The sequence below is a fragment of the Lepisma saccharinum genome, chromosome 1 (genome assembly GCF_977018435.1).
Source record: "Lepisma saccharinum chromosome 1, izLepSacc3.1, whole genome shotgun sequence".
Lineage (NCBI taxonomy): Eukaryota > Metazoa > Arthropoda > Insecta > Zygentoma > Lepismatidae > Lepisma > Lepisma saccharinum.
The window spans coordinates 198,218,627-198,244,953 of NC_139229.1; the positions used below are offsets into that span (position 1 = coordinate 198,218,627).

Consider the following 26,327-nt stretch of genomic DNA (forward strand, 5'->3'; position numbering starts at 1 on the left):
GGGCACTCTACAAGCTGGCAAGGGAAGTGGGGGAGCGGGGAATACGCCGCAGACCAACCCGACAACAGCGATGGCGCCGAGAGATAACGGCATGGTGGAAATAAGTACTACGTGAACCTCGTACTACAGGCTGCTGCGTTTCTTAACGCGCTAGATTGGCCGCTTCCCCGTTCCCCACTTCCCGTGCCAGCTTTCAGAGCGCCCTCCATAAGAACTGAAAAGACCTACAAGTGACTATCGTTTTTTATAAGTTCTTTCAACGTCATATTTAGTTTTGCATAAAATTATACTCTTCGAAACATTTTCTCGTCATTTATATTATTTATCTTATAAATTGAATATTTAGTATTAGTAGTTTCATCTCAAAAAATGATATCCCCGATGACGCAGTGGTATATAGCGTCGTCGCCTTATAATCAAGGGTTCCCGTTGGAAGCACATGGTGGTTCGGATCCCACTTTAAACTGCAGGTTCAGTCCCGATTAGCCTTACTGTGCATAAAGTGGACCTAAAACACCAACTCAATTAATCATATCATGAAAGAAGATGAATTATAAAATTATAAATGGTGAAAGTATTTTAGACAATTTTCTACCTCTCTTCCAATACTGAAATAGGTTACTAGAAACCACGCAACTTACTGCAGTTCCCACGAATAAAGAAAGAAATAATATCTTTATTAAAACGAATCATATGGAGATAGTCTCGTAATAAAGAACTACATTTAGGCAGTAAACGTCCATTCTGAATAAAGGACAAACACAAAATACCATACATGGGTATAATAATAATAACAACAATACTAAGTATTATTAATATATATTTACATATATATGTATTGTTTTCGGGCGTTTTAATGTGACTGCCCCTACAATATTTTCTCGCCCTCACCCCCGCCCCCACCAATCACTTTTTCCTGGCGGCTTCACTGCTACTGGATAAGGATCTACGAATGGTATCTAAGTTCTGGTAATGCATGTTGTGTATTTATAAAAATGTAAGAAACCTTTTACACAATTAAGGGATATAACATGATAAGGTAATATATTGATAATCATGTTCAGTAACCTAGAAGAACTATTACTTCTTCTTTCCTTTACCCTTCTTGACTTCCTCCACCCGTGCTTCAACATGCGTGCATCCAGCTTTTTCAGTACCGAGGTAGTAGAAAAGTTCGACTAGGAACTCCCCGTTGTTCGTTCTGTATTGCATGGCCTCCTCCTCGCTGCGTATAAACTCAAAAACAGAATTTGTGACTTTGTATGTTCCCTGTAAAACAATTGATGTGACACCATTAGTTATACACATTTATTACATGATCAGCGTTTATGTAATTCAATTGCTTATTTATTGTCGTGCAGTCAAGACCAGTGATGTGTCGTAGACTATAAGTTTACGTCTACATGCATTGTCTACGCGTAATCTACACAAAGATTACATTGTCTTATATACTGCTGGACAAAATAAACCGGACACTTGCATTTTTTGTGATAACGCATAAATTCTGATTCGAAGGCTAACTAAATGTTGCAGAAACGGAATTAAGTACGAATGCATAAACAAAGTCCGGATCTATGAATAGTGCATATGGTACGTACTACATGATCTGCCAAACATTCTGTAATACATTGCAAATCAGATGTCAAATATTAAGGTGTCCGGTTTTTTTTGTCCAGCAGTATAGTTTACATAGTCTTCTGTAGACAATGCAAACAATAGGGAAGAAAGGAACTCCAGTACTCTTTGAAAGATAAATAAGTTTTTTCTTCAAACATGTCGATAATCTGGGCCTATAACCAACTTAAGACCATCCGACGTAATCAAAGTTATCGAATTCTCACTAACGAGGGGAAAAGGGACTACCGGAAGAAAAACAAATGGCAGCCATAGTGAAAACTGACATTATTTTTTACACTGACAAAAGCGAAGGCTAAAAATATTTGTTTTGTCTTATTACTAGGGGAGTGCGGGACAGAATTTCACCTCAAGTGGTTGTTTTTGCATTTCTGTTATAAAAACTAAAATTTCCGATAAGTTCCAGACGTTTACAATGCAGAAAACGTCGAGAATTAACGACTTTTTAAAATGATAATTCGGTATTTCCCGACTTTTCGGGATCCAGCACACCTCTACTTATTACTGCATAGGAAAATGCATGTGTCTTTAAAGCAGATTTTTCCACGTGTGAAATGGTGGATGGAGATGAAGTTAAATAAATCTTGTCATTCTACGGACATCGCATTTTTTTTCGGTGTGTCGTGACAAGTTTATTTTGCAGTTCAATTAATACATAGTGAATTGGTTGAACGTAAATAAATACTTGAAACACTTATTTCTGGACAGTGGAATACTTCACGCTCTCTCTGTCCACCTGCTGATGCTGGTTGCTGCTTCTAGAACGAAGCGCGTGCCTTGTACGGAGAACGCCGAGCGCCATGTTGTCTACGTTGATTACGTAGATTACACAGTTTACATAGTCTACATTGTCTACACGTAGGATGTAGACAATCGTTGTTTACGCGTAGACGCATATGACTGGTCAAGACTCAAGAATAAGGCGAGCCTATTTTCTGGTTGATCAAGGACATACCTCAGAATAGATGCGTAGATGGTTGCGCTGACAAGCATGCGAAGGCAAGAAGTCTGCCACGTCAGACTAAGGACTCGCATCGAGCTTCAGCGTACAGTGAAAAGAAGTGTATGTCCCTTATTCATTTGATGCGCCAGGATCGTGTTTTTTAATGCACCTTCTGGCATCTTTCTGGATTATTTAATTGAATATTTGTTCAGAGCAACAGACTTTATACATTGTTGTTTCAGCTGATGCATTTACTTTTCTGTGTGTCATTACCGACAAGATAAAAACATAAGAAGAAAAATGTTACTTTTTGTCCTCGAACTGTATTAAGGGTGTAATCATGCAACTTTCTGTTTAGGACTCTATAAAGTAGAAAAGATCTCCATCTGGTATGGATATCGGAGATAAACATTACTCCTTAACATTTCCTACAACATAGCTATTAGGGCCTCCCCCATGGCGCAGTGGTAGCGTCGTCACCTTGTAATCAAGGGGTCGCGGGTTCGATACACGGTGGAGGTACATAGTGGTTCGGATCCCACTTTAAACTGTAGGTCCAGTCCTGATTAGCCTTACTGTGCATAAAGTGGACTTAAAACAGCTATTCAATCAATCAAATCAAAACATAGCTATTATTAATTTCTTTAGGATAAATACTAAACGAGCTCCCCGATTGTATAGTGCTAATACCGTAGCCTTGAAATCAAGGGGATTCTGGTTCTAACCTCGTTAAAGGAACAGTGCTTCATATCTAATTTTAAATTCTAGGCTCAGTCTGTGCTAAACTTCAACTTAAAACCTATTGAGTTGAATAGATTATACTTTTGTTACTGGACTATCTATAGGTTGAATGCAGAACACATATTTCGAACTTGATCATCAGACTCTGAAGGGTAGGAGAAGGGTTAAACTGGATTAAAACCAGTGAAGTAATGACTTAGCTTGGTTCTACAGTGAGGCACTTTTAAGACCGTCTTTCACAGAACTTGTGTTATTGAAAAGTGTATATCTAAAGGTTTGATCTGGTAAAATTAACACTGAGGTGTACAATTTGGGACTATTAATATTAAGAACATGACACTATTGTCTATATTGGTGTCGTTTTCCCACTCCCTTCATGCCTCAAGCAAGTTCTATCCTTTGTCAAGACATCGACGTGTCAACCACTCTTCTTTCGCAGACTCTAGACTCAGAGCCAGTATATTTCTCTGTGAGGTCTGTGTTGTGATCATGTGATATTATGATTGTCCCTTCAACCGTTTCATCTAATCACCATTCATCTTCATCTTCGTGGTTGACTGAAAGTGGCAGAAAAGCGAAGTAATTAAAACCAACCAATCAAGTATGTCTTTGTTATCATTAAAGCCTGAATCACATGGAACTAGATTTCCAATATGAATGCTCTGGTTGGCGCTGGAGTGGCTACCCATTTGCTAAATTTCGCCTCACACGATGCTTGTTACCGTACACAGATCTCATATCCCGTTACCGCACTTGTCGATAGTCTTTTGTTCCCATAAGACATTGCGCAAAGCAGACAATCTCTGTAAAGATGGACGAGCAATTTGAAGAATGTTGAAGGAGAATTACTGCTTAGGGCTTTTATTAAAAAAAAATAATAAAAAGTATGGACAAGAGATTGGCTCGAAAAAAAGCTTTTTAATTAACTCGGGTATGCATATTCCTACATGAGATTCGCAGGATTCATTCACAAATTTTAAAAAAATCAAACTATTAATTTAATACATTTGTAATAATAAGGATTTTCATTTTCGGCAAATCATACTTGTCACGTACACATCTCATCGCTTTGCATAAATACGTAAATATTAATTAGAACACGAATGCACTCCACGTCATCTCTTTCCATTTTTATCGAGAAACTTACAAAAACAGCCAACACTCGGAAACCACAGACAAAAAACTCTCCTTTGCAAACTCACAGATTACCTTCACATGGCCAAACTGTGCTCTGATTGGCTGTTCCACAGAATCCAGTCGAGGAAAGCCAGTAGCAATTAGCATGACCGTAGGCAGGAACAATTTTCGGGGGGGGGGGTTCAATCATAATTGTTCCCATGGGCGTAGCCAGAAATTTGAATAATAGAAATAATAACAATAATTGTACAATAATAATTAAAATTTCATAATAATAATACTAATAATAATTATTATTATATTATTGTCATATCCTTGAGGGGGTTTACTCAATCCAGCAGATCAGTGAATATCCAGCACAAGTATATATATATATATATTTTTTTTTTTACGTTTCATACAGTGTGTACTGAAATGCACAATTATTATACTTCGTCATTAAACTTTAGATACCTTCAAGAAAAAGCTTTAAATGTTAGATGGAAATTTTAATGCTAAAGTTTTTGTTGTTTCACTTTAAAATTAAATTTTTGGAATTTTGAAAAGTGTGGAACCAGTTATTCTTTTTAAAAACTTAGCCTGGTGCATGGATTGTAACCTCAATCGCGAACGTAATGCGCTAAGAAACTGGAGATCCTAGGTTTGAACTCCTATCAAGGGGGATTTTCGACTTTAAAAGATGGAAAGGGAATTTTGGGACAATCATTAGGGAATCTTCAGTCTATATTCCTTGTGACGCAGGAACAACACTGGAAAGATAACAGCAGAAGTGAAAATGGAGGGGTCGCGGGTGTGCTACGATTCTGAGAATAAATCCTGTTTCACTCAAGTTTCAGAATTCCAAATGTATGAAAATTCTAGCTCTATCGTTTCAACATTGTCTCCTTGTAATTTTGTGATGTTTCGAAAAAAAATAATTGAAAATTTGTTACACATTTTGGTTTCTGAACTTCCATTAATCCAACATGTCGGAAGTTTCGGGGGGGGGGGGTTGAACCCTAGAAACCCCCCCTCTAAATCCGGCCATGGCAATTAGTCAAGCAGCCATCACATCCGGGCAGGTAGCCAGTTCAGCGCCAACTAACTGGATATCCAGTTCCGTGTGATTCGGCCTTAATTTTGTCCTGGCGATAGTAAATTGTCACCTTCCGGCGCATATACTGGGCTTTAATAGTGAGAAATTTATGGAAATTTCCTTGTATTCATTTACATCGTTGCGCTCAACCTAATAGGTACTGTACTGTAGCCGCATCATGAAGGTATATGGTAGGATGTGGTAGTCGAACTCTGTATATTCTGAATCTCTGCCATATTTGAGGTAATGTGGTCATCCAGGTATTTATTACCCCGTCTAGATTGCTGCATTTTTTGACATTAGGTGTAGTGCAGGTGCATCCCGGTGCCAGGCTGGTGCAAGGAAATGTCGTTGAACCAAGTAGACGATAAGCGGTGTAAGTTCAGAAGATTCAACAAATACCTGTCTGCGGCTATAAACGTTCATTAGATTAGGTACTACCCATCACTCCAGAACGTAGTGTAAATGGTGTGAACACCAAATACACTACTTGCACCAAATGAGCAAAGTAGACGAGTCGATGTTGCACCGTGTAACCAACTGGACGCGCGAGTGCAGAGAGAGTCAACAAGTGCAGCAAACTAGACTAGTCTATTGAGGCTGGGTGAGTCCCAGAGGCGCGTTTAGCGAGGACATTGACTGGAAATTTCCCACCTGAGATCATCAACCGAATCAAACCCGGGTCTCCCGCGTAGCAGACAGGCGCCATTCCGACTACCCGATTTAATTTATTTTTAGAGAATTACCTTGGGAATTGGGCACGGGCAAACGTTCACTGATGTAAACATTGATTCCCATGCGGTGCCTGGCTTGCACATGTCATCGCAGAGATTTTGTTGAACAATTTCAGGATACTCTTGGCATCGTGTCCTGTCGCCCATCTCACACTTCGTCACGTACATTTTGGCCTGCAAAATAAGTAAATTAAATCCAAACTTAAGAATCGTTTCTTGAAATTTTCAGAAGGATGTGGAATACTTTGTTAACTAAATCCTTGTTAAGTTTCTACAGTAGTTTACTTATCCACTCACATTTCAAAATGATGTAAACGTATACAGGGTGTTTCAAAAGTAATAGCGCAAACTGACACAGGTGAAAGGACACGATAATAAAAGCAAAAAATTCTCAGTAAACATGGGTCTGCAAACGACCCGTTTTCGAGATAATCGCGAATTTGTGATTACAAGCCGCCACTGACTTCATTGTTTGTAAGCGTCGTTATAGTTGGTAAAATGCTAATAATGTGAGCGGATTTGTGGGTAAATCGTGACTTTTAACCCACAATGTACAGTGACCAGCAATAAAAACGGGACACCTATATCCTGAAATACTCGCTTCCCTGCAAGGCGTTTTGCGTGATGCCTAACTCTAAGGCGATAAGTAGATTTTATTAGCAAATTTTCAATGGCAACTTCTATCACCACTGTAGAGTTAGGCAACACGCATAACGCCTTGCAGAGAAGCGAGTCTTTCAGGATATAGGTGTCCCGTTTTTATTGCTGGTCACTGTACATTGTGGGTTAAAAGTCACGATCGGATATGATTTACAAGGCAACATCGTATTATTCTCCACTGTGCACCGATAATGATGGTAACATTCCGAGAAGTTTGACCACTGAAAGCTGCACTCACATTAATCTGACAGGTATCCTTGTCTGGATATGACTTATCGCACCGAATTCAAACACCTTCTAGGTCAAGTGCAGTATTTCATCTTCTGACGCAAGCGCGGAATGCTTTCGTTGTTAAGTTAGGCTCGTTAGGTTAAAACCTCTTAGTATAAATACACTACATTTATCCTAACCACAATTAGACTGACGTCAGAAGACGAAATACGGAGCTCGACCAAGAAGGTGTTTGAGTTTGGTGCAATATGTGCAGCCCCGTACATAGGGCGGCAAGGGGGGCATGAACCCCGCCCCCCTCGAGCCATGAAATATTTTGATGAAAACCTACAAAAATAACATGGATATATTTTTTTAAGATTTTTGCATGAATTTAGATTTTCTTCTTGTATAAATGAATTGGTTGTATCTGGAGAGAGGCAAACTACAGAAGTCTGCAGTCTACTATATTTAGTAATTTTAGTTTTGTAACCATTTATGCGAAGCTTCTAAATGTTCCAATTTGGTCGGGACAGTTCACCATATTTACTCCCTGTTTTGACAATTTTCGAACTGATGAGAAAGTGTCCTCTTTTTGTGGCCAATTCACATTCAGACATGTTCTTCATTATAAGGATAATTCCATAGAGTTGGTGGTCACATTCAAGGTACGAATTTTCATGGCGGAAGGGGGATCTCCCACCTTGCCACCAACGATCTTGTTCTATTAAAATTTTCCCCCATTAACATTTTCCGAGGGTAAGAGTTTGTGTTATATAAAAGCACATAAAGAAGGAATAACAAAGAATTATGTCAGCCTGTGTGTGAATGTTGCATGCATCTCTTGTTCTCTCTCTCTCTCTCTCTCTTTACGGCTGGTAACATCATGGGGTAAAAACGTACTTCTACAATCATGGATAAGATTTTAAAAGATTTGAAACGAAGAAGAGTACGTACATAAAATTTTTACAATGTCTAAGTATGCCAGCTACATCTAGGAAGGGGGTGAAAAAATCATTCTCGTCCTTGGCGCTGAAATCTCTAGCTACAACTCTGATAAGGAATATTTTCTTTCGAGAGACCATTAATACACCATTATAAAAACATAATACAATAAAAGTATGAAAATTTAATTATCATTTTTAACAAAACGCAATAATTTAATAATATCTAACACTTTTTAAAATATTTCACCTAACTTCTAAATTCTTGACATTTTGAACCAGTCGTTAAATAAATTAATTTGCTAGTTTATAAATGTAGCAAATTATTTTGTTCATAAATATAAATATATATAAACATATACATTAATAAATTATTTAATAATTGACATATAATTCTTGAAAATTATATATATATATATATATATATATATATATATATATCGTAACGAACCTTAAAGTTCGTGGGATCTGAACCAGTTAACTGATGGGGTGATGTAAACTACTCATCATTCATCCTCTTGATGAGACCACTCGTCATTGACATGACGAGTTATTGCTTGGCATGCGAAAGGTACAAATTACACAAAGGAATTAAACTACTGAAAAGACGATGGCAACTCGTTGGATTTTGTGAACCGTTGAACCTGTATCATGGCTGGGTGTAGGATAATTACCTGTCTAACTGAAGTCTCTTAGCTGAATGAAAATAGCGAAGTCCTCTGTGCGCTTCTCTCCTATTTGTTGACCAGAGCGTGCTTCCACTATCGACCTCCTGCCTTGCTGACCTCCTCTCTCTACCAACTCAATTCCCAAAGTCCAGTCACTTCCCAGCTTGTCTCACCTCTATATTCCCTGGCCATCGAGCTCTTCCTCGATGCCGAATCGCCGAATCGTGTTTATTATCATAATTGCTACCATGCAAACCGCTGACACCAAACCCAGAAGTGTTACCTATTTCCTGAATGCTCAGGAGGTTTGCATGGCACAACACAATGCATTGTAAACATGCCTAAGAGGCTTGAGACAGCTGAGAGAAAAACAAGTGAATGCCCTGGTCAACATGAAGCGTTCAGAGAGACTTAATAAAATAAACATACAATCCTATGGATTGATACGTTCGCGCCGCCTAGGAAAAATTTTCCTTTGAAAATTTAAAAGTCAAATCGCAAAGCTTGACATGACTCAGGTTCGCCAATTCCATATATTTTCTTAAAAAACCAAATATACAAAAAAAAATCCACCATAACTACCTGTTGTTTGCCGTAGCCTGAATGAAAACAAAAAAAAATTTTTATTCCCTAAACTCTAAAATGAATAATACCCCTAATACTAACAAATTCGTATGTTTATACGATATAAAAAACAATAATATATACTATTATAGGACTAGAAATCACAAAAGTTCGTGTCGTTAAGCGAAAACTCGTAATGCATCACATGTGCGTGTACGTAAAGTGTATTATGTACAATCGCTCATCAACCTGCTCCTAGTCAAGAGTCTGTGATGTCTCGCCACGCGGTAGAGACTCTGTGTCTTCCGCCAACGGTTGGAGCGTCGTGCAAGATGGAACGGAATTCACAATGTTTATGTATATTTCCACTTGATATAGACTTTTCAAACACATAGAAAAACCTTAAAAAGGTGCACAAGTAAGTACACGTAAGTAAGCATGCAAAACATTGTCACATCTCACTGTTTTGTCCGTGTGAAAACCTGATCATATCAAAGTGCGTATGTTTTACGAACTACGTAGCTAGTGCACTCCTAACATCGTTGAATATATGAACTTGCATGGCTGTGTTGCACATTCCAATGTAGTATTATACACTATTCAATGTATATAATTGGTTACTCTGATAACTGTCGCTGGTAAAACTTAATTATAGCGTTCCATTTTCTTTTCTACGTTAATCTGTACACTGTATACATATATATGGCTTGGTGAATACCTTTGTATGTCTGCACACACATAAAAAAAAATAATCTTGCAGTATTTTATCAACTGTCTACTCTGATTAAAAATATCAGAAAATGTTCAATGTGCAATTGTATTTCTAATTATGTACCATATTGGTGAAACACAATTAACTATTTGGAAAAAACATTTGCATAAAACTAAAGCATACTGTCTGCAATGTTTGAAAGTACTGTAGCTATGCTTGTTATAGCTTGCATGTGCAATTGGATATCCATTGTAAAAACTTCTTCTTAAAACAAAAATATGCACTAATTGATGCACTGATGCTTGTCGCTTCCTTGCAGTAAAATGTAAACTTAAATGCATATAAAACTAGTTCTTATGCATGACACAAAACTGAAAATGTATATAAGGACTATGGAAAAGTACTGTTTCCCATAATGCATGTTAAATGACCAAATAGATACACATGATAGGAGCTCACATGTGTATGTGTAGAAACACTGTAGCACAATTCTGTAATTATTGTTTGTGACCAGAACTGCTGTTTGTAGAATGTATGTTTTCTCTGCTTCCTCTTCTTTCTGGATTGCTTGTCGTCTTGACTGCATTGGGGCAATATAAAAATGTAGTAAATTACCCGTAAAACTTCGGAGATGGGGAAAAGTTGTTGTTTTAACTGCAAACAGTGTGGAGGGGAATTTTATTTAGCTCCATCACTAGGTGTTGTTGATAATGTGTAGTCCGCTATATTGGGAAATGTATGGTTGTACATCCTTCATGTAAAAGGTAGTCTCCGTGCAGTAATAAGTAAAAATGTCTGCATGTCTCCCTCAAATTGGTGGTGACGAGTCTCTTCTTGAAATAGTACTTAAAATATCTGCATGTCTCCCTCGTAGAATGATACTCAGTCTTTCTGCCTGGTAATAGTAGACTGCTTGCGGATGTCCGTCATGAAAAATGCCCATGGATGGTGTAGGCATTGCTTGTCCATGGCGTTCCGTATAGACAGGTTAGGTTAAAAGGGAAAAATTATGACAAAGAAAGGAAATTGCAATAGGATGGGTATATATAATTCAAGTACGCATGTACACAAAACCAACTAATTTCCACTGCCTTTTCTTTTAAAATTAAATTAAATTGTCTCATCAAAAATAAAATATGATTAAAATAAATTGATAAAATAATTGCCATAACTTTTTGAAAATAAATAAGGAAAATTTAAATAAAATATCCAACCGTAATTAAAAATATTAATGTCCATGATTAATGTGTTGCCTTAACCTATTAATTATTACTGCGCTGCTCTGACTTAATCTGTTTAGAAAGCTGATAATGTTTATACAAATAATATCCTAGGGTTGCGGTTAATAAAACATTCCAAATAATAAAAACTAATATTGACATGGGCAAAGGGTTTAGAACTAATTCTTGAAATGAAATGTTCTTACTAATTGATTGATTAAGTTGTTTTAAAGCAAGTTCAAGCGGAGTCCATTGGGGAATAGTGAAATCAGATAAATTCTTGGGAATATTAGGTAGTAACTCAATTTCCTTCATTTTTACTTGTTCAAAAGCTAACATTCTTGTGTGTAAAATTTGTTGATCCACAATAATTTGCGAAAAATCCTGATAATTAAAAAATAAAGATTGGCCTTCGTTAAGCTGAACTGATCTGTGCGTGTTCAAATTATTATTCAAATTCTGAATGACAATAAATTGACCTGAACCTGATATTAAAATACCATTGCGTGTTCTGATAAACTGAAATAATTTATTGTCAGTAATAGACTTTACTTCAAAACTACAAGAAACTGAACTGTTGTGTAGAAGTAAATCCTCTAAACACTGTACATCTCTATCGATGGTAACTTCACTATGCGAACAGAGATAAAAAAAAATTTTTAAGCTCGCATGCACTCTCAACAATTTGCACTAATCGTGGACTTCCCTTATGTTGCATACTGTAAGTTAACTCTGGGATTCTAATGCGAGACCATGAATTGTTATGCAAAATGCCTAAGTTAACTGCTCTGAAAATAGGAGCAATGTCATTCATCTGTACTAAAGGTGTCTCTAAAAGTAAATGAAATGATCTACTACTGGGTTCATAATTAATCAAATATACTTTGGTCAATGAATAAAATAATCCTATGTCTGTTTTATAAAGTGAATCTTTAAAATCGGGATGATGCTGAATAAATGTACGGAGCCAATTAGGAGTTAAAATGTGATAAGATAATTTTCCTGAGGCTATTTCCATAATTATAAAATCTAAACGCTCAATCATCTCAGAGGCATGCAATAAGGCAACTATGTGTCTCTCTTCATTATAATCGTAACAAAATTTGGCTAATAATTCTTCCTTTAAATGCAAAACTGATTGCTTTAAAACTACCAAAATCCCATTAACAATGTTCACCATTTTTACTTGACTCTGTTTCATATTCTGTACTTCTTGAATAATATGATGTTGATTGGCTGCTAAAGTTTTAACTGATTGGGATAAATGATGAACTGACATGGTGTTGAAAACCGAAAGTCCTGCACTAAACAAATTTATTAAATTAAGAAAAATCTGCCTCTTTTCCCTGTTATGAATATTAGTAACATTCTGATATAAATTTTGGCAATTAGGCCTTACGTCTCCTACTGTAAATTTACATGGGAAATACTGAGAAATTTCGGTAAGATAATCATTAATTTTGGTGCTGGTATCATTATGAATGACTTTCCATTGCGCACATGCGGAATCATTGTCAGCCTGAATATGTGCATCGATGAATATATTCACAGTTGTAAAAATATTCTTACTACTATGAATGGTTAACCCTTGTCTCTCATAATATAAGCCTAATGATTTAAAAAATATGTCTTGCGACTGTTCATTGTTGGGTAAGGATCCAATAAAATGAATCAGGGATAGGAGTAGGATTAGAATCCAAAATAGGAAAATAATTCTGCTAGTAGCCATGCTTCTGTAAAAAAAAATTTTCCTGCATCAGTACAGCTTGACGTTGGGATATATACCTTAGTAAGGCTAAAATTATGCTGATGTAATAACGAAGTATGGGATCAGATAAGTAACTAGATCGATGTTAGGGAAGGGGTGGGAAATACCACATCAGCAATATCATGCGAAGGATGGAAAGGATACCGCAACTCTTCAGTGAGTGAAAATCATGGGCCACATAGATATCGAGCCGTACGATTTCTGGATAAGTGAATTGGAGAGAGTACCAGAAATCGCAGAAAACATACTCAACTACCTCCCCCTAGTGCTCCTGGGTCCAACGTGGGGTTGGAGAACCAAATTGATTGTAAATTATGCTATTAAGGATAGGGTGCTCCGAGAAATAGGGACCCTATCCCAACTGGAGGACCTTGTGCGGGAGTATTGGGAGGAAATTAAAAAACGGGAGCAGCTATTAACATCCTGTTCCCGAAACTTCCGCAGAAGGCTCTACCTCCAGCGGGAGCTGGATTTGCTGCAGGAAGACTTCCTGTGGCTAGGGGACCTATTTCTCGGTTGCAAGGAGTGGAAAGTATTCGACTTCAACTTGGATTAGGGTAAGTGAACAAAATTTTCCTAAAACTAACTAATAATAATAATAATTTCTCAAAATCAACATTTGTGGTAAACTACTCTGTTTAAATTTGGAAAAGCTAACGATGCCATGGCGACTTTTGCTGCACATGCCTGTGCCAATCACCGAGGCTTAGCCTGGGCATGTTGCTGACTGTATCGATTACTCTATGTGCATAAAGTGCTGAAATTGCCCTTTTGTAGAAATTTCCCTGATTTTATCAAAATTTCGTTTGACTTTATCCTGATTTTAATGAAAAAAATGCGTCAATGTCCCAAAAATTTTTACTTACTATAAATATATCTATGAAAACGGGAAAATTTTGCAAAAAAAAATTCGTCTTGTTGTTCCTTTGTAAAATAATTGGTCGTGATTAACCTGAAGTGCATAAATGCGACGTTTTACGGAAAAAATTAATCTATATAGAACAAAATATCCCTAACATTGTTGACATAACGTTCTATCGTAAAAATCAAATTCTGATGGCTATATGCGTAACTAAACTGATCCCCTAAAATTTTAATGGACGACCGCCCCTGGCTGATGTAATCTCAATGCTAAGTGTTTCCTAAGCTTCTAGCGTGTTCAAAAGTACTCGGGAGAGCGCTTGAGTGCAGAAAAGAATTCGCTGATACCAGACATTCTAAATTGTGCAAGGTTGCATTTGTGGTCGCTGGACGTAACTGAAAATTTCTCTATGGTGACAACGAAAGCTCTGTCAAGTTCGCTGCCGTGATCGGCGACTTCGGGGAAGTTCGGGTTCCGTTCGGGAGGTGGAGGGGAAAAGGTCGCTGTTTCGAGCAGCAAGCAAAGGAACGGAGAGAGAAAATGCAAGGCGATGGTTCGCTGATACATTGAATGACGCGTAACTGTTTACAAAACTTTAACTTACTACGAACAAAGTCTAGTAAGCGCTGCGGGAGTTCGAAATAAAGTCAAGGGCTTTGAAATGACGTAATAAATTGGATGAAAAAAAAAAAACTTCGTTGCGCTTACGACAGCGTGTTACTTGAACACTTCCGTGCTCGTAAAATAACAACAGTTGGGAAGCTGTTAGCAAACTAAATGACTAATAAACCTTGCATAAAGTACAATGAAACATAAAAAATGAATAAATTATACTTAAAATTGGAAACGTAATTAATATAAAATTCTAGGTGAACATGAAGTCGTAAAAAATATGGTCTGTAAACGATACAACAGGTTCGGGAACCTGAAAATTTGGCTTACTTTCTGCTTTTAAAGTAACACTTGAAACTTTCTCGACTTTTACTGGTGACTGATTCGCAAATGACTCTTTAATATTTACAACTGGCTGAACACAGTGTGAAATAGGCAATTCACTTTCCATTTTGCGACTGTTTGGAACAAAATTAGGACCCTTGCTTACGGCAAATGTCTGAACTCTATCTTTAACGGATAACATATTCTTCGGCAAATCTATACTGTCGTCTTTAGTGACCAAACTATTTCTGGATGCATCCTGAACTTCTTCTTGTACCCTAGGTTGAATAATAATGGACTGAGGGAGTGGAGGCGGCAGCGGCGGATTTATTGTTTTCAATGGTACCACTTCAACAATTGGTGCAATATCGTCGTAAATCTGCTCAATGGGCGGTGAATCATTAAGTTTGCTTAACGGTAATTCGTTGGTACACTCATGGTCATAAGTAATAGATTTCTTGCGGTGACATTGAAAATAACAGATTATGAAAATTATAAAAATACTAATAATAAATGTTGTTAATAATAAAATTGTAATTATATTATAAGGATAGTCAAAGGACTTGTTCAACAGATAAATAAAATTAGAAGCTTTTACGTGTGGAAGTAATCCGTTTAAAATAACTAAAATCGCAATGATTTTCATGTTGCTTAGGCAATCAAAACAAACAGTTCTTCAAAACTAACACGTACTTTAAGCCTGCCTAGTCTAATTAGTAGATAGTTTAACTCAACTTTTAATTATTTCTGACTCTAGGCTCAATTTATCTGCGTAATTTATTTATTTAATATAATATCTTTTATTCACTAAATTTATTAGCACTGTTTAACTTATCTTATTTTGAATTTTACTGCAAACTTATCTTATGTTATTTTCAGGTGTTAACTTTACGTTTAAATTCTTTGAAATCAATCGAACCGTACTGAGGTACAAGGTAAGGAAAAAAAAATTGAGACTGATTTACTCCTGACTACCTGAAATAAAATAATAACTGTTATTTATGCGATCTTTAAATGCATAAAAATACTAACATCACTAAAACTTGAAGAATCTTTAATTCTCTCTACTCATTCTAAAATATGCTTAGCATATTATTGTGGCAAAGCTTTAAACTAAAACCGTTGTGGTTTAATCATTATCATTCTGCGATGGCAGAATGGATTTCCAGGATTTTGGTCATGATCCAATATCCGAAGGAAAATACTTGTTAGTGGAGCGCAATAAATCTTGACGTCGACGTCTACATATTCATATAATATAAATATTCTCATAACTGGCGCTTAAAAATAAACTTTGCTAATATAATCATATACCTTCTTCTGAAGAATAACTATAAAATTCTAGTGATGTATTCGCTGAGCTAGTATTATTACATACTGCAAAAACTTTTGTGCCTAAAGCACATTATTAAATAATAAGTCTGCTTTTAATTATTAATATTATTAGTGCTATTTTATTATAAATTATTATTATGTCACGCAAGTGAATTAAAATGTTAAATCTGTTACTTATATAAATTTTCAATTTTAGTGACCATTGTCCGCGCGTGAGTCCGCGTTGTCCTCTTGCTGATCTTCATCTTCACCTGCCAAATTTTCTTCGCCTTCACCGTCATCTGGCGCATAATATTTTTTGAGTCTCTGGACGGCAATAGAGTCCACTACTGTCTTTCCGCGCTTATTTTGGAATTCCACCAGGTATGTATTCGGATTCTCTTCTCGAATAACTGTAGCTGGGCCTTTATAAATACCTGAAAAGCACCGTGCGGTTCCAATTTTCTGGGTGCTGTCAAAAATTAATACTTGATCGCCTGGTTGAAACTTGATCTGTTTCCTCTTCTGATCATAATATTTCTTCACTTCAACATGTCGTTTTGCTAAGTTATCCGTAGCATTGGTTCTTGCTTTCTCCAATACTCGGAACCGTACATCATTCTCCACATTTTCACAACTTGGTGTGTGCAATGCAAGCTCCCAGGGCAAAGTAGGTTGGAATCCATGTACTAAAAAGAATGGGCTATACCGCAAATTCTGATTCCTGGTAGTATTGTAACTAAATACACTTGGCTGTAAATATTGGACCCAATCTGTATGTTTTGAATTAACATAGCACTTCATTATACTCTGTAAGACCCCGTGGTTACGTTCCGAAAGACCTATAGAGTTATGAAGACCGACTGGTGAAAACTTGATGGTGATTCCCAATTTAGTGCCAAGTTCCTGGAAAAGCTTAGATTTAAATGCAGATCCCCGATCCGTGTAAATATCCTTTGGGGCTCCGTAGCGTAACACTATCTCTTCGTACACAAATTCTGCTGCTGTACTGGCCGTGCAATCTGCAACTGGTTTGGCTATTAAATAGCGCGTCCCAAAATCTGTGGCAGCGATTATGTATCGATGACGAAGATTGGATGAAGGAGGATATGGGCCTGAAAAGTCTAGACAAATCCTCTGGAATGGCTTCTGTGCGGGAAAGGTGCACAGTTCCCCTGCTGGTAGACCTGGACGGCGTTTATTCTGCTGGCATGTTATACATTCCCTAATTTTCCTCTGTATAAATAACTTCATATTTGGAAAATAAATTCTTGGTAAGGCCACATTATAACACTTGGTAAATCCAAGATGAGAACCTCCTATGGGTGAAGCGTGGAGTGTCTCAATCACAGAATCACGTAACGTCATGGGAATGCATAATAATTTCTTGGTAGTAGCTCCTAATTTCTGCTGTCTATACAATAATCCATCTTCCAACACATGATGATAGACCTGCCTCTGGATGTGTAAGGGTAATGTTCCATCGTCCCTGTCTGGGTCCTCCAAAACTTTAATAATTGGGCCAAAAAATGAATCCTGTCTCTGATGTACTGCGACATCTGTGCTTGCATCAAATAAAGTAAGTGTCCTGGGTTCGGGAATGTCCTCTTCAGTGTTGCCATCCTCTACATTTTCTCCACATTCTCTGCTGAGGGGATCGGCGATATTCTCCGTAGTTTTAACATGGATCGGTGTAAATGAAAAATCCTCCAAAAGGTTGCTCCATCGAAGAAGCTTTGAGCTCAAATTACGGGATGTCCTAATGTACGTAATTGCTTTGTTGTCTGTGTATAAATCAAAATGGCGCCCAACAAGATAAAATCTAAATGATTTGAAAGCATATAAAATTGCTGTTAATTCTTGCTCAATAACACTCAATCTTTTTTCAGTGTCGGTCAACGTTCTACTACAGTACGCACATGGCAAGTACTCTCCTTCTGCATTGGGCTGCATTAATACGCCACTGACCGCATGAGATGAAGCATCGGTGAAAACCTTGGTGTTCTTCGCTGGATCGTACGGTAACAAAACAGGTGCAGTAATTAGAGCTTCCTTTAATTTCTCAAATGCCGATTGTTGTTCAGGACCCCATGTAAATTTCTTGCCCTTACGAATTAAACCCTGTAATGGTGATGCAATATCAGAAAAATTCTTGACATATTTCCTCACGTAGCTGCAAAGACCTAAAAACATTTTAACCTTCTTCGTGGTGGTGGGAACCTTATAATTCTTAATGGATGACAGTATTCTATCACTTATACGATAGCCATATTTGCCCACATTGTGGCCCAAGGCAATTGTCTCATAGTATCCAAATGAACATTTAGGTACAGCCAATTTCAATCCGGCAGATCGTAAACATTGAAACATTTTCTCTAAATTGACCAACATATCCTTAAATGTATTGGCAAAAACAAACATGTCATCGATATAAAAAGCGAAATTGTTGTCGTTCATCCCCGCTGTAGCGAGCTGAACACATCGGGTCATTGCCGCAGGAGAAGTCACATGTCCCATAGGTGTAAAGTTCATCGCAAATTGTCCCCTGGCTGGTATAGTAAAGGCAGTGTACTTTTTCGATTGTTCTTCTAATGGTATTTGAAAAAATCCCTGTTTCAAGTCAGCACTACAGTAGTAGCTCTTACCGGCCATATTGTGCAATATCTCTGAGATGTTTCCAATTGAAACTGCGTCGAAAACGGACCTGGCATTCAGTAATCGAAAATCTTGCACCATGCGATAAGCTCCTGATTTCTTCTTGACAAGAAAAACTGGTGAATTGTACGGTGATGTCGTAGGACTGATGACCCCTGCTTCTAGCAAGTTGTCAATTTGCTGGTTAATTTCCTTACGCAGGTGAACTGGTATAGGGTAGGCTGGGACGTGAAATTCCGAATCGTCCTTTAACTTTATACGATGCGTATAATTAGTGGCACAACCAATGTCTTGCTCAGACCAAGAAAATACATCTACATACTTCTCTAATAATTGCCTAAGTTGCAATTTCTGATCGGGTTCTAATGCTGGATTTATGTCAAATTTAGTAATGTCGTGCACTGGTTTTGTCACGGTGCCAGTCTCCTTGGTCACCATAACGTTAGGTCCTTCGTCGTCTGCAATATGACGCGAAGCTGGTACTGGATTTTGCCATGCCTCTGCGGTACCTAAGCGTGCCCCTTTTCTAATTTTAACTTTGTAAGAATTTGGATTAGTAATCCAAATTAAAAATGACTCCGGATTTACAATGGCTCGAGGCACCATTAAGCCTGTGTCCATTTGAAACTGTAAATCTGGCTCCAAATAAGTTAAATTTTGATTACTAGAATTTGTCAATTTGACAGGAATGCACAAATGAGATCTAGGTTTGATTCTTATTTGTCTGGAAGTTACAAATTCCGGCACATATAAATCCCTGATCAGACTAGCAACTTTTATGGAAACGTCAAAGGTCTTTCGGTGTTCCGTCCTTAATTGGTTTCGCGGAGGAGTACCAAATCTCCTCAATGTGAGTCGATTTTGATCAAAATCCAAATTTGCCTTATGCGCTCTTAAGAAATCGTTTCCCAGGATTGTCCCATGTTCAAAATTTGGAATCATCCGAAAAGGATGGGTAAAATTGCGGCCGTTTATTGCAAAAGTTAATAGGACAATCTCTTTAATTTCAATCTGTTCTTTGGCAACTCCCCGTATGGCCGTATGAATTTTGAAACGTTTGGCGGTTGTAGGAATGCCTCGATCACTGGTGACGGATACTTGGCTTCCGGAATCCACGAGAAACCTCTGACGTTGTCCCCCTAATACTGCGTTAATATAAATTAATTCCTCATAGGGGAAAGTAGAGACTGATATCTGTTTACCAACGAAATCTGCGCATACGTCTCTTCTATGGGCAGTCATTGTTCGTTTAAAGCCTCCGTGTTCTGAAAACAAGTGGCTGCTGTGTGATTAGGGTAATTACAAATTGAGCAGCGTGGTCTCCCCCGTTGCTCTTCCCTGTGTTCCTGGTCTCGCCCTGCTGAAGACGAGGAACCCCGCGAGTTCTGTCCGCGGAAGTTTCCACGTCCTCGCCATTGTTGGGTATTACCGTATCGCCTATTGCGATCTGAGTTGTTACCATTATGATTACGTCCATTCCTGTACCCCCTGTTGTATTGTCGTCTATTATTATTACCCCGATAGGAGCCTCTATAGTTATTACTTGACTGATGATTATCCTTATAAAAAGGTTCTCTAAACTGTTGTGGAGTAGATGAGTCGGTGCCAGGGTTCTGTTTTTGATCCTCCATGCTGTTCAATCTCAAAGTGAGACTGGCTAATCTCGCTTCCAGACCAGTTTCCTGAGCCTGGACTTGAGCTTTGGTATTGTGAGGATTGTTAAATAACTTAAGTTGCTCAACCTCCTTTTGCAATGCTTTAAATTTTGCCTCAATGTCTGAAGTGGGTCGCGCTTGCGCTGACTCAGCAGTAGCCAGATTGTTACTCTGCAGTAAAATCTGCTGCTGTTGCGAAAGTGCTGGTGTATTATGCAAAGGAGAGAATAAACTCTCTCTTTGCTCTTCGTACCTCAATTCCTTCAGCTTGCGCTGTCTCATCAAAAATTGGAGTTTCTCAAAGGATTTTAAATCCTTAAGCAACCCATGCACAGACTCATACTCTTTATGGTGGATATCTTTCATGTAATCCACCTGTAAGCCTAATATGATCTGCTTGATCTGTTGTTGAATACTCATTTTGGGGTCTGCCTTGAGTAGAAGTAATTGTTTGTCCCGAACATAATTCGTAACTGGCTCAGTTTCTTTGTGTAACCTATATCGAATTTGCTCCTCGATCTGGAGTTGATCCAAGGACCCTGTAAATTCGTCTTTAAATTTTTTCTGTATCTCCTCGTAAGTAACTTCCTGATTGTCTGTACCATCTTTCCAGGATTGGTACCACCGTAATGCTGGCCCGGCCAGAAGGGCTGGAAATAATTCTAGTTTACGGGCATTATTCCATCCATTTAATATGGCAAGGCTATCTACTTTATCTAAAAATTTTGAAACGTCCTCCCCGGCTATCCCCTGAAATGGGATACCCTCTAAAATAGTTGGGGGAACAAACTGCGACTGAGCCATTGTTGCGAATTGTGTTTGGTCTAAATCTCTAAAATCCTGATCCTGTTGCTCTAATTGTGGTTCACATCTCTGTTTTTCCAATAATTCTCGCTGAAGGCGTCTAGTTAAAATTGGGCTACGTTTAAACTTGGGGGTGGAACTTGCAGCTGGGCCGCTGACATCTAAATTAAAACTTGTAGTTCCTCGTGCTATATCCAATAATTTGTCTAATGTTTCGTCGAGTTCGTCAGCAAGGTGAAAGCTCGACATCTATCATGGCACCAATAACTTCTTCTCCCCCCATAAATGCAAAAGCTTTAAGCCCTATGTATTTTCAAAATAAAATATGGCAAGGACATACTAACAAAACTACATAAATGAGCAAAATATTAGGGTGAGTTTGAATTTAAAACCATGTAACAAACTTTGGGGTGGGGTTGAATTTAAACTGGTTAAAACTTTAACTGTAACTCTTTTCATTTTCTGAAAAAAAATGAAAAGACCCGCTAATCTCCACCACGTAACGAACCTTAAAGTTCGTGGGATCTGAACCAGTTAACTGATGGGGTGATGTAAACTACTCATCATTCATCCTCTTGATGAGACCACTCGTCATTGACATGACGAGTTATTGCTTGGCATGCGAAAGGTACAAATTACACAAAGGAATTAAACTACTGAAAAGACGATGGCAACTCGTTGGATTTTGTGAACCGTTGAACCTGTATCATGGCTGGGTGTAGGATAATTACCTGTCTAACTGAAGTCTCTTAGCTGAATGAAAATAGCGAAGTCCTCTGTGCGCTTCTCTCCTATTTGTTGACCAGAGCGTGCTTCCACTATCGACCTCCTGCCTTGCTGACCTCCTCTCTCTACCAACTCAATTCCCAAAGTCCAGTCACTTCCCAGCTTGTCTCACCTCTATATTCCCTGGCCATCGAGCTCTTCCTCGATGCCGAATCGCCGAATCGTGTTTATTATCATAATTGCTACCATGCAAACCGCTGACACCAAACCCAGAAGTGTTACCTATTTCCTGAATGCTCAGGAGGTTTGCATGGCACAACACAATGCATTGTAAACATGCCTAAGAGGCTTGAGACAGCTGAGAGAAAAACAAGTGAATGCCCTGGTCAACATGAAGCGTTCAGAGAGACTTAATAAAATAAACATACAATCCTATGGATTGATACGATATATATAACCAAGGTTTCGGGCTTGGCCTCCCCTCAAAAAATTCCTGGGTACGGGCCTGAATACGTGAGACCATTCTAGTCCTACTTCACTCTTTAATGCATCTTGTTGCGTTCAGTATAGATTCAGCATTGCTTACCGCATTTTCATTCGCACTGTAGATTTCATTCAAGAAAAATCATTTGTCCCTTGTAAACATCTCGCGATACTATCATCCTGTCAAATAATGATGCTCTGTTGCCCTTTATAATTGAAAATACCAAAGATCAAAGTTGCACAATTTTAGATAAAGAAAAGCAGAATATCATAAAAGATTAAATTGTAATTTTTAATTATTAGAGACAAATTAATTTTATTTCGTGTTTCGCGTAGCTGACGTTTCTTCATTTCTACAAGTAGCATTCTTTTCTTTTTTTCAAATGAATGCAAAAAATAATATCTTAGCACATTATTATATCTGGATAGATGTGAAATTTACTATATTTGGATAAATAAAACCGAGTTTGTACAGATCAGGTAGAGTTCACGTGGATTATAATTTTCTTTTTCTTTCAAGGTTTAAAAATAACCTCATTAAATACACAAATTTCTCTTACTTCATTAAAATGGGAAACTTTAACCCAAAATGTTAATTTTATTTCACCTTGAATCGAAATAACAACTTTATCGACGATATGGACTCCCTACCCAATGCTCTCTTATGCGATAACTAACTAGACTTGATATGTTTTATTACAGATGTCTACACGATCATTAATATTGCTTTTAAATCGATAGTCAAAATCTTATACATTCCATATGTGAGATAATTGGATCACAAAAGCGAATATTTGATACACTGGTTTCATTATTACTAATTTTCAACTCTCGGAGAGATTGTTAAGAAATATTATAACTGTGAGCTCATCTTCATTTGTCATCATTGCTTCTGAGTAAAACTTTATTGTTATTCAAGAACAGAAACATACAATCACTGTTGCAACAATCAAATTTGTACAGGATGAAAATTAGCAGTGACTGCAGAATCATGATTCGTACCTTGAACGTAGTTCTTCTGTATTATATAGTGCTTAGAATTTTGTAAACTAAAGCTTTTCTTGAATATTTCACAGGGAATTTCACTCTTTTGTAACTTTTTCACTTTTTCTCCTAATGAAAGCCGTAAAAAGTAAAAGTCAAACGTTACCTTCAGAAGGACGGAATTAATATATAAGAACACAAAAAAAAATGTATACAAACTTTAACATCTGATAACTCACATACTATTCTGAGCTTTTCGAGTTTGATCAATTTGAAATAGTGGGTGAAACCAGACTAAACTTTGAACAAAGAATATTTATCCTAAAATTCTACGGGAAGTTTGAAAACGCAGTTGACTTGCAAAGACTGTTTAGGAGAGAATTTCAAGCAGATCAACCTGCGTGACTTACCATCACTCGAATTGAAGCAGATGGAACTGTTCAGAATGTCAACAAGAAACGTTCAGGAAGACAACGGACATCGAAGCAAGAAAGGTTTGGAAACTTATCGCCAGAGTGCAAGAAAACCTGTGCCACAAAAGAATGGAGAGAGAAGAATTTCAAAATGAAGAGTCCATTGCATTTTGAAGCACTGGCATTGAAAGAGTTACATTCCAAGAAGAGTCCATGGCTTCAATGCAAATGATCGGGACCGGAGAGTGCAGTTTTGTGAGTGGTACTTGGCAAGAAGGGCCAAACAGATTGGACGAAGGAGTTCAGAAACATGGCCCTCACCAGGCCTCACGCCAATATACCTTTTGCATAGAGATACATAAAATATAAAGTTTACGGTAAAAAGCGGCAAGAGTCAACGAATTCAATGTAGCGATTGGAGGATAATGTCCCTAACTACAGGAAGTAATGGTTCTTGATATTAATTCGAGTTTCCAGCAGTGACTGATTCAGATTTGAAAACAGGCGTTGACAAGGCAAAGATTAATCGTGCGTTTAGATTATTTTTAAATTCTTAAACTAAATTATATCTTAATAAACACTGAGTTTATAATTATTCAAATTGTACATACATTTTAATAGGATACGCCCTGTACACAACTTCAACACTACATTACGGTACGTAACACATAAAAATCAGTGCAGAACTATTTGAGTCGTTAATTATTATATTCTTACCATTAATGTCATGTCAAGATCCTTTTTGAGAATGGCCGTACCATTTATTTCCAACAACGTCCTGCTGCTTCTACACATTTCCAAGTCTCGGAAGACAATGGTGGCATCCTCGTACCCATCACAAGGCTTGAATTCCAGAAGATCCATAGTAATTTCCTAGGTATACACACAAGAGTGTCAAAATTTAACTTAACAATTATCGATTTTTTATAACCTGTAAATCGAAATGTAGTTCAAAATAATTCACATTGCCACGAGACTTGTGGTAACTTCGTCGCCTTGTAATCAAGTGGTCCTGGGTTCGATATCCGGTGGAGTCATAGTGGTTCGGACCCCACTATAAACTTTAGACTTCCTGTGCATAAGGTGGACTTAAAACAAAAACTAATAAAATTATGCTTTAAGTCACACAAATTTGTTCCTCTTTTGATTTCACCTGACCCCAGAAAGGCAAATAGGAAAGTGTGCAAGTAAAGTTTCACATATTCTCGATCATACATACAGTCAATGCGATTTCTAAGTAAGTAAATCGAAGTAAATGGTAACACCAAGAAAACCACCACCTTGTAAAACAGGATGTGGAAAAGTCTAAGTGTACTTTATGCTCATGTAGGCTTATCGTGACGACCTATATTTTAAATTGAGATACGAACGACCCACTGTTCAATTTGCTTCCATCAAGGATCGAACCCAAGATCTCTCCATTAGAAGGTAACAGAACTAGGCCGTCAGGGAGGCCCACGGGTCTTGAACCCAGGGGCTGAATAAGGTGAGCAAAGACCCAGCTGGTCCAGTTTTAAATTACGTGTTGATTTATAAATGCAAGAATAATAATATCGTTTACAAATAACAGTGTCTGTCGCTGGCCCAGTTGTAAAACATTGTTCCGTCAATCTGTGAACGTGTATTTGTAAAATTAGTGCCATCTCTTGGTGTTAAAACCAATCGAGTAGCGTCGAGAGATCGAGCAGAGACGGAGAGTTGCTTTGAAAGATCCGGTTCGGAGGACCAAAAGTTGCGGCTTCAGACTCTTGTGCATCTTTCATCCGCTGCTATTATAATAGGAAAACACACGTGTAATGATTATACGTCGATTAATTACACGTGAACACAAGCCAACTGTCAATTACACATGAAATGAAATAACGTTACGAGCTGTCTGTCTCTGCTCGATCGCTCGACGCAACTCAATTGTTTTGTGATTATTAGGGAAATAAATTTAAGGTGCAAAATTATGGTCGGGAAAGGGAAAGATTAATGATTAATGATTACTCACGGGTAGACCTGGAGAGAGACCTGTATCGAGAGCAAAGCCATCACAGAAGACGAAAAATAAAAGAAATGCTATTTTCCATGCCATGGTCCATGCAGGAGAATCCATCATTGAAATTCCTCTCCACAATGCGCACTGTGAGCTTCTGAGTACAATTTATATGTTTGACGTAACTGGAAGACCTACACAGTTAGTAATGACTATGGGCGTGAATGACTATTGGCGTGTCAGTTGCTGTTACTGGATCCCTTCGCATCCGGCATCTGATTCGTGCTTTGAGATTTACTTCAATTCCTATGAATTACATGTTGATCTTTCATAGAAAATGATCGATCTGATATGGGAACATTTTTCCAGTCAGTTCTACGGAACTCACACACACGCATACCTGCATGTAGAAAAATAATTCCATGGTTCTTAGGGTGTTGATCAGGAAAGAGATTTTGTGTCCGTCCTTGATAGTTTTTCAGAAACTACTTGGTCTCCGCGATGGC

At 37.7% G+C, this 26,327-nt stretch overlaps 1 protein-coding gene across 1 annotated transcript; it reads right to left on the reverse strand.

Annotated features, from left to right (window-relative positions):
- Window positions 1–752: 752 nt before the first annotated feature.
- LOC145991167 (uncharacterized) lies at window positions 753–26,022 on the reverse strand. Its single transcript, XM_083127009.1, has 4 exons — window positions 25,837–26,022; window positions 24,561–24,716; window positions 6,278–6,439; window positions 753–1,269 (listed from the first exon to the last, which is right to left on the reverse strand). The coding sequence occupies exons 1-4, from the start codon at window positions 25,942–25,944 to the stop codon at window positions 1,081–1,083; spliced, it is 615 nt and encodes a 204-aa protein (XP_082983135.1). The 5' UTR covers window positions 25,945–26,022; the 3' UTR covers window positions 753–1,080.
- Between the last annotated feature and the right edge of the window lie 305 nt (window positions 26,023–26,327).